General features: G+C 32.1%; 1 protein-coding gene across 3 annotated transcripts in view; it reads left to right on the top strand.

Annotated features, from left to right (window-relative positions):
• TXNL1 (thioredoxin like 1) overlaps nucleotides 1–8,599 on the top strand; it is a 41,639-nt gene extending 33,040 nt beyond the window's left edge. The window contains exons 6-9 of one of the 3 annotated variants that reach the window (XM_074207139.1): nucleotides 229–401; nucleotides 2,289–2,393; nucleotides 6,943–6,986; nucleotides 8,426–8,599. In XM_074207139.1, the coding sequence (XP_074063240.1) occupies nucleotides 229–401; nucleotides 2,289–2,393; nucleotides 6,943–6,981 (317 nt within the window). In that variant the 3' untranslated portion in view covers nucleotides 6,982–6,986; nucleotides 8,426–8,599. Of the gene's footprint in view, nucleotides 1–228; nucleotides 402–2,288; nucleotides 2,394–5,945; nucleotides 6,920–6,942; nucleotides 6,987–8,425 lie in introns of those variants that run through there. The other 2 variants (XM_074207141.1, XM_074207140.1) reach the window with 2 other exon arrangements.
• Nucleotides 8,600–9,654: the final 1,055 nt, after the last annotated feature.

Raw genomic sequence — 9,654 nt, forward strand, 5'->3', positions numbered from 1 at the left:
CCTGAAGGGCAAATTATCAGTATTGATATTCTGTTGAAAATATCCCTAAAATTAAATTTGATAACTTTTATCCATATCAGGCTGATTTCAACATCTCCTGTTAGTGTTTCTCCATATATATATCTTTTTTAAAGCTTAAGATCTGAATAATTTTTGGATATCAACTATCTAAATATTTCCCTAAAAAATTCCTCAGCTGGTGGTTTAAAAAATTATTTTTTTTTGTAGGCCAGGGTCCTAAGTATATAAAAATCTTTATCAATCTACCCCGATCTATGGATTTTGAAGAGGCAGAAAGAAGTGAACCAACTCAAGCTCTGGAACTAACACAAGATGATATTAAAGAAGATGGTATTGTCCAACTTCGTTATGTAAAATTCCAAAATGTTAACAGTGTAACTGTAAGTAATATTTCATAAAAGTATAGAAAATATTTGTTAATGACAGTTCATTTTTAAATATAGTAATTATATGTAAAATCATTTATATAACTAATCATCACATTTAGTGACTTCCATTTTACACACACACACACACACACACACACACACACACACACACAAAATAGGTTAATTCAGTTTTTAAACTTGTGAATTCCTTCCCCATCCTCAAAGATGGGGGGGAAATTATCTACTAAAAAAGTTTTCATATTTTTGAAGTCTCATAAAATGCATTTGAAAAATGATGGCTTAACTTGAATAAACCTTTTAAAAAAGGGAATTTTTTTTTTGCAAGACAGATGGGGTTAAGTGCCTTGCCCAAGGCCACACAGCTAGGTAATTATTAAGTGTCTGAGACTGGATTTGAACCCAGGTACTCCTGACTCCAAGGCCTGTGCTTTATCTACTACACCACCTAGCTGCCCCTGGGAATTATTTTTTAAAGATATATTTAATTCTTTAAAATTCATGTGTCACGATAGAGGACAGAAAGGGGCTTAGTGGATTTAAATTACAAGGAGATATAAAATTCTAACAATTAGAGTTCACTCTTTAAAGATGTCCTACCTTTGGAAATTGCCCTCTGGAATCTGGATGATAATTTATCCACAGTGTTGCAGAGGCAGTTTTGATCCCAACAGATTTTGAAACAATTCCAAAGATAGGCAGCTAGGTGGACCTGGAAACAGGAAGAACTGGTCTTGGGTACTTGTTAGTTGTGTGATCCTTAACCTTTGCCTGTTTTTTCAATTCTTCAAATGTCAGGATGACCTGACTTTAACTTTTAGGGTTGTTGTGAGTATCAAATGTGAAGTACTTGTTAGCAATTAGTATATATCTGGCACACACTATGCCTTATGTAAATGCTTGCTAGTACTATTGGACAACTAGTAGAGAGAGCACCAACTCAGATCAGAAGGCCCTGAGTTCAAATTTGGCCTCAGACACTTGGCACTTACTAGTTGTGTGACTTAGGGCAGTTCATTTAATTCTGAGTATCCTGCATCCAAGGCCATCTCCAGTTATTGTGATTTATATTAGGCCACTGTATCCAGGTGGTTCTGGAGGAGAAATTGAGGCTGGTGACATAATGTAACACCTCACACAAATCCAATTCACTTGCTTGTCATCCTTCCTGATGTCATAGTCTTCGAGAATGAAGGACAAATACCATCATCATCATCATCATCACTACTATTTGGTATTCCTACTATCAGTATCATTACTTTCATTTTCTAGCCACCAGGAGAAATCACCTAAAGAAATACACTTGAGTTTCAGTTTTGTTATCTGTAGTACTTTATGGTTATGTATGAGAAAATTTAGATAACTAGATGAAAGAAGATGGAATCGATACCAAAAAAATTCCAAAACTAGGAAAAGAGAATAAATGGAAGTTTCTGGGAATTGGGTTGTTTTAAAGTAGATTTAAAAAAAAAGTGACAAAGTCCTAACTTTAAAAGGAAATGGGGACAGCTGGGTGATACAGTAGCTAGAGCATCAGCTATGGTGTCAGGACAACCTGAGTTCAAGTCTGACCTCAGACACTACCTATATAACTTTGAACAAGTCATTTAACCAACTGGTTGTCTCATGCTCCTATCCCCAATCCTTCTCCCCCCACCCAAAGGGAATAGGATCCAAAATAAGTAATTTGGGAAGAAGAAGAAAAAAGCATTAGAAACAATCAGAGGAGGAAAATATAAACCTAACATAATTTTTAAGGTGAACAATTTAGTTGTAACCTCAAGAAAGTTTTAGCAGATGTAAAAAAAATAATCTTTTTGACATTTTCATCAGAAAGTCAATGTAAATGTATATGTCAAAAACTTCTTTTCTTTATTTTAGTTATTTGTTCAGTCTAATCAAGGTGAAGAAGAAACAACAAGAATTTCATATTTTACATTTATTGGTACTCCAGTTCAAGCAACAAATATGAATGACTTCAAACGAGTAAGTTTGCTCTAAATAATAATTTCCTAGAAGAAATATAAAGCCTAAAGAATTATTCTTTAATGAAATTGTATAGCTGTTTATTTTCTTACTGTTCAGTGTTAGAATCATATCTTCTATGCTGGAACATCAGCTAAAAGACTCCTTACTATCTTAATTCTTTTTGGTATACTGGGTTTTAACCAATGGCATTTTAGACAAGTTATATAGGAGAGGGGATAGAAACATGACTGGCATTAATATTGCTAGGATTTGGAGCTTAAAGGATTTGGAATAAATGGAATACTTGACTTTCAAGTAGTAGCACCTTGTAATGAACACTTTAAAGACTGCAGTGGTACAAAGATTTTGATTATTGTTTTATTTAAAGATATATTTTAAAAAGAAAACAGTTTAAGGAATTTGCTGAACAGCAATACTGCAAATGGACTGCAAATCATAAGATAGAACTTGATCTCATTTTCAAATATAGTATTTTTAATTTAAAAAGACAACTTATATTTTAATATCAGTTGTACTTTACTGAGAACTCTATATTAATATATTTGGTTGCTTTGGTTACCTAGGGTTTCATACTTAGATAGAAGTTTTTTCTAGAAGTGATATCTTATCTCAGACTCCAGCCCACACAAATTACTCCATCTTAAGAAAACTATTCCTCATTAATAGTAGTAGATCAGTAATTACTTAAATTTAGGATTCTAGCAGCATGGAAACAGATCATCACCAAAAGTATTTTAAAATCTAAATTCATCTATTTAGTCAAAAACATTTATTAGGTAGCTACCATATGGCAGGCCTTGGCAGTACAAATATAAACAAGAGACTTTCGCATTAAGGAGCATACATTCTACTAAGGGCATATAAATTCACAGATAGGTATTTAGATATACAATACAAACACACAGTAACTGATTGGGGTGGGGGAAGGGTAGAAATGGGGGAAACAGTAACAACCAGAAAACAGTCAAACCCCCAGAAGGGAGGAGGTTGAGTTGGGCTTTGCAGGGGCAAAGAATGGAGGTGAGGAATCTGATCATTTCAGCAGTCCTTTATTGCTTTCCATTTTATTGAATTGCATGTTCTTTATAAAACTGAAAGCAGTGATAAATTTCTCAGTTGTGGGTGGGAAATCATGTAATAATGGAAAGAGGGCCAAATTTGAGATCAGAGGGCTTAGAATCAAATCTCAGTCCTTTATGGGATATGTTGCTTACCTGCCTGGACCTCATTTTTATCTGAAAAATAAGTTTTGGGTTAGATGAATCTTCAAATCTGTAGTCAAACAAATTCCAAAGTATTGTTACGGTTCATTTATCATCTCAAACAGGAATAACTATATGCCTAGATATATTGAATAAAATAAAGGGTCAAAATTATAGCTATAAAAAACTATAGCTATGGGGGAAATTTTGGTATGAACAAAACAAAGCAGTTCTCAGTTGACTGACTGCTTTTGATCCCTGTTACCCTGAAATCCTTGCTAGAGTCTCTTTGTATATTTAAAACCCTGTAAAAAATATTTAAATTTGTTTTTCTAATTTTCTGACTAGCTTCTAATCTTTCACCACAATTTATACTAACAATTAACTTAAAAGATATTTCTTAATATCACAAAAACTTCACATATACCTTTTACATTTCACCTCCCATCTGTGCATGCTCTTTCTTTTTACTTGTATTTATGAATCATATCATCCTGGACTTTATGCATTTACTTTCATTGTTCCTCACATCTAGTCTCGTCACCTTTATTCTTTATTTTTATTTGCCAAATCAATATTGTTCTCTGTTTTTAAGACCAGCTCAGGACCTGCCTCCTTCCGGATGGCCAACAAGGTTGATTTGGATACCTGTTTATTTCAGTACTTTACTACAAATTTATTTCATTAATTTGTTTGTTTAATGTTCTTGTTATTTAAATTGTTTTATACTCTTCACTTTTTCTCATTGTTTTATCCTTCATTCTTGTTCTTTTAGTATAACATGTTGAACTAATATGAGTTGACAACATATTTGACTATGAAATATTACTATCCTTTTTTATTCTCCTTGGAGACCAACTTTTTTTTCTTATTGTATTCACTTAGTTTATTGTTTTTTGTAAAAGATATTTCATTGATCTTCATGATAGCAGTTCAGTTGAAAGCAAAAAATCATTCAAAAAGTAGGGATTATTTTGAGTTTTTCTTTGGAATTGATAGTTAAAATTCTAGAATAAAAAATGCTTATGTATTAAAAAGAATTTTGATTTGAAACAGCACCTCTTTACATAACTACACTGTAAATAAAATTGAAATTTAAAACACATTTCCTGTTAATTAGAAGAATTTCTGGTCTAGTTAGGGAGGCAGAAGTCTAAACATTTGAAGAGTTACTCAACCAATGATATTGCAAGAAATGTCACAGAAGTACTACAGGATTGGTATAGAGATCAGTCAGTATATAAGTTCAGAAGAGAGAAGGATTCTCTGGAAAGCCTTGATGGCAATGTAATGGGACTTCAGCCAGGCCATTTAATTGTGATTGGAGGAAGGCCTTGTCATTCATTCAGCAAACATTTGTGTGCTTACAAAGTACTGGAGATGATACACAGACAACAAGCCCCTACTCCAGGGACTTTTATAAATTGGAATAAATGACATCAGCAAATGTAAGGAAACAAGAAAGCATGAAGTTTGCTTGACAAGACCCTTTTCTTGTTTATTCAATCCTAATTTAAATGGGATTATTAATTAGATTTTTTTAAAAATCAAGTTAAAATTAACCTGGTAGCTCTCTTCAGTATAGCAAAGAATTAGTTGATTTTTGTGAAGCAAATAACTAAATGTTGTGTTACAGCCCTTTTGAGGAGCAGAAAATAGAATCATTTAGCTTTATTATGTGGGGGGCGGAGCAGGATTGACTCTCATATTACTAACATTGTATCTTTAAGACGACTAGAGTTCAAGTAATGCTAAAGGATGCACATTTAAATGTGTCCAGAATTTTTTACCCTAGAACTTTTTTTCTTCTCCCATTCCCCCACATGCTATCATGTGATTTCTTAGGCTACATAAGAATTCATTTTAAAATTAGAGTGGGTAAAATTACCATTATTGATTACAAATGGAATTATTGCTGTAGTCATTACAAATAGTTTTTAATATGTATCCGGAGAGGTGGGATTGGTTTATGAGTTTTGTCTTGAGGGAAAAATAAAGTATAAAATCTCCAGTGTTATGTATATAGTATGACAAGTTTGCAGTCTAAAATCTGGGGAGGTAGAGTGGGTTTTTGTGGTGTTAAAATATGTCATTTATGTAGGTTATTTTGTTTTACTGCTTTTTATTAAAACCAGAAATTGTAATTGTCTTTAAGCGAAAAATAGCTATTTCAAAATGAGCAAAAATGTAGGTGCTTCTTCTGTCTTTTATGTGGGAATGATACTCATATAAAAAGCCAAGCAGATTTTTATTACTGTAATGAAACTATTCTTTCCCTTATTCTCTAAATTGGCCACTCACATTTTGCCAGCTATTTTCGTAACACTTTTGTCTGTTTATTTTTCAGCTGATTAATCCAACTCAAATGAACTAAAAACACAGAAGATTTTTTTAAATGAAGTAATATAAAGATTGATCTTGTCCCACTCTACTCCCCTCCTTGCTTCTCTGCTCATCTAGCACCTGTCTGCTCTCACCCTTTCCACAGTATCACCATTGCTGGTGCAAGAGCCTTCTTCTCTACAGCTCCTATCATCTGGATCAGCCTTCTTGTATCATATTTCATCAACCATCTCTTCAATTCCCTCCTTAGTCATTTCTGTCACTTGGGCTATTAATTTTGTTTTCTTTACAACTAAGTGCTTTTATTTATTCACTATACCATGTGTCTTATTCTGCTTTCTGTTAATTTTAATTTTCTGCTGTTTTGTACTTAATTTCATAAAGCATTTTTAAGAAGTTGCACTTCAAATTGCATTTTGAAGTACAGTTCTAATAATTTTCATATTTGCTCAATTAACGAGACACGAAATAATTGGCCCTGAAGGCTGCTTCAGTTTTTGTTTTAGGATTTTGTGTATCCTTTAGTTAGTTTCATCTTGCAAATTAAATATTGCTAAATCCATGATAGATAGCATTTTCAGGTTCTTTTGTGATCATATAATATTTTGGGTAGACTCTGAAGGGTTGGAGAAGGTTTAGGGGTGAAGTGCAAGGTCTTCTTATTAATTTTATATTCTGATAGAATGAAAGACTTTTAGTAGATAGTTATTTATTTTTAGATTTTGATTTATTTGTATTTTAGACTTAATAAAGTTATAGTGTATCAGCATAACAGAAAGCTCAGGAACAGGTGGTAGGATAGGAGTAAATAATTAAAATAGAAGGCAGTCTGAATCTGTCCCAAAAAACTAAATCTTTAGCACCCAGTATTGATGTACCATAGGTGATGATGTTAGACAGTGGAGTGTTGTATAGGCTCAGAGAAGAAGGAAAAAAAATCTTTAGGGTTTGAGGGTGGGAAATCCACATGTCGCTGGTATGCTAATTTCTTTTTTTTACAGAGAATACACATTGGCAAGTTGAGAGGTATCAACCTGTGAAACCAGTATGCAGATTTGTATCTTCACTGTTACACATCTGCTAACATTTTAATATTTAATCAATTAGTGAAGGAATTTTTTGTTTTGTTTTGTTATTGTTTGCTTAATCCAAAAGCTCACTATTATGCTTGTTGCAACAATAATACAAGTGAAGAATAAATGCTTTTAATCATCTATTTAAATTCATTTCTTTAAATAATTGAATCTTCACTGCCCCTTACAGTTCTTAAACATTCTTTACTTCGTTCCCCACTCCCTATTCTTAAAAGTTAGTACTCTACTGTTAGTTTTTAAAGTTTCTTAATATAGTTCTTTCTGGAAACAAAAGTCTAGTTTTGTTAGTTATTAGAAAATTTCTTCTGTTTCGGAGAAAAATCTGCACTAAAGTGTCTTAGAATGCTAGAGCCAGAAAGAATTAGAGATCATCTTGTCTTATTTCTAAACCTATAAATGATGAAGCAGTAGATGACATTTTGAACTTAGTCCCTCACAATGCTAGGTTGAACCATACTTTTTACCTTTTAGGTATATTATGTATAGGCTGTCCTAAAAGTCTTAATGCAGCTTTAAGCTTTTAAAGCATAATGTGATGAATCAATTAAAGCTAAGGTTTAATACCTTAAAATTGCCCTAAGCTTTTTGGGACATCATTATATATTGGTGACTTGGTGTGAATGTTGTGTGATACAGAATTATGGTTGTTTTTAAGAGACAGGTTGTAAGTGGTGAATTGTAGTGCACTTTGTATTCACCTGTTTCTGCTTTTAAAGTGCAGTGTCTTTGAATGTAGATGTTTAGAATTTAGGGCTGTCAGTATTTAAATTTTATATTTTAATTTAAAAATAGATTAATAGGTCTTTTGGCAGAAACAAGATTTTACTTAAATTTTAAGAACTATATTTCTATGGAAGCTAGTATGCCAGATCCAACTGAAAACAACTAAATATAGTAGAAAACAGTGTCCATTAAGAAAAATGGCATCTCTCCTGCTGCAGAAATTGGTGTTTTTGATGATCTTTTTTATTGCATGTTTGAATATTATATAGGAAATTTAGAAACCTGTCAAAGCATGAAGAGGCAGATTTAGCATACTGTTAACTTTAAACTTTTTTCAGTAGGCACTTAATTTAAAATCTTCTTTTAATATAGAAAATATTCTTCTGCTTCACTCATATAGGAGCTTTTTGTTTTGTTAACTTTTCTAAATTGTCAACCGTGCTTGAAAAACTGTGGAAAAGCCAGAAAAGGCTCGCATGTGTTCCATTATTCTTTGGCACTTGGAGGGGGGGTCACAATTTGCTCCCTCACTGAGAATAGATTGCATGCCAAAGAGATGGAGTGAAAAAAATTAATACTAGTTTTTTGGGGGGGGGTAGTTTTGTTTGTATTTCTAAAATCACATTTCCAAATCAAATTTTGCACTCAAAATTAATTTTCTTTCTAGGTAGTTGGTAAGAAAGGAGAAAGCCATTAAGATGCAGAAGACACTGGAAAGACCTTATTGCAATCAAAATGGATCTTCACTTTATCTACGGCTCCTGGATAATTGCTTGACCCTAGCCAGAGACTGTCAATGTTTCCTTTAATGCCATTACCAATAAATCATTGCTTTTGTTCAGATGGTTTCACTAGTGTTTCTATTGTAATCTTGATACATGTATTTGTAAATAAAAGTCATTACTTTTGCCAAATTTAATTTTTGTCATTTTAAGTATGTAAGAATTTTTAATTTCCATTTGTTTTGAAATTTTCTGACTTCTGATTTTAGGAGACTTAACATATTCAGTCTTAATACTGACTGACAGTTGACTTTAAGATTGAGAAACTGTCATAATTAAGGGTTATATGTTTTTTGAGAAAGTATCAGTTTAATAACAATAAAAATTTGAGATGCAAGGGACTGGAAAGAATGGTTTTTGAAGTGCCCATGTTTGTATTATGTATTATTTTTTATTAAAGAACAGTTGGTTATCTAGAGAAATAGAAATTTTACATGATCTTTTGCATAGACTTAAGATTCAGATGTCTACAAATGTTACCTGAAAATTTAGATAATAGGCCTGAAACTTCCTAGTTCTGATTATTTACCACACCATGATTTTTATGCCCTCTGAATCATTTGTGAGTTGCCATTTCATTTATTGTGGCTATATGGACATTAATCATTAGGTAAAATTATAGTACTTGAAATTAAAAGTCTTTTAGTGTCACTAAATAAAGTTATTTCTATTATTTCATTCATTTAACAAATATTCATTGTATTCACTACCTAAAACATCCTATACAGATGTAGAGATGATGGTTCAGGAGTAAAATACCAAAGGGAGGAAGAGTAAGATTGGAATATTAAAATCTGTATATTCACTTAAAGGATGCTTCGAAAACAATTTGGAATACTTGGGCAAGTATCTCAGAAAAAAAAATTGATGTCATCTTGAAGTTGTAATCTTAAGGCATTGATAAATTTATTTTAAAAATATCCCTGATTATTTAAAAATTGAATGACTATATAAGAGTACACATGGCACATATAATTTTATAATTAAATGACTGAGTAATGTCAGTCTGTCTCTTGGGGATGTATGTCTAGGAATAATAGAAATTCTGTTTTGTCTAGAAATAGATTTGATTTTGTTTTTGGAAAATTAATGTTTAATTATATAGCTTTCTGGT

This window comes from Macrotis lagotis, chromosome X (assembly GCF_037893015.1).
Source record: "Macrotis lagotis isolate mMagLag1 chromosome X, bilby.v1.9.chrom.fasta, whole genome shotgun sequence".
In the NCBI taxonomy this organism is placed as follows: domain Eukaryota; kingdom Metazoa; phylum Chordata; class Mammalia; order Peramelemorphia; family Peramelidae; genus Macrotis; species Macrotis lagotis.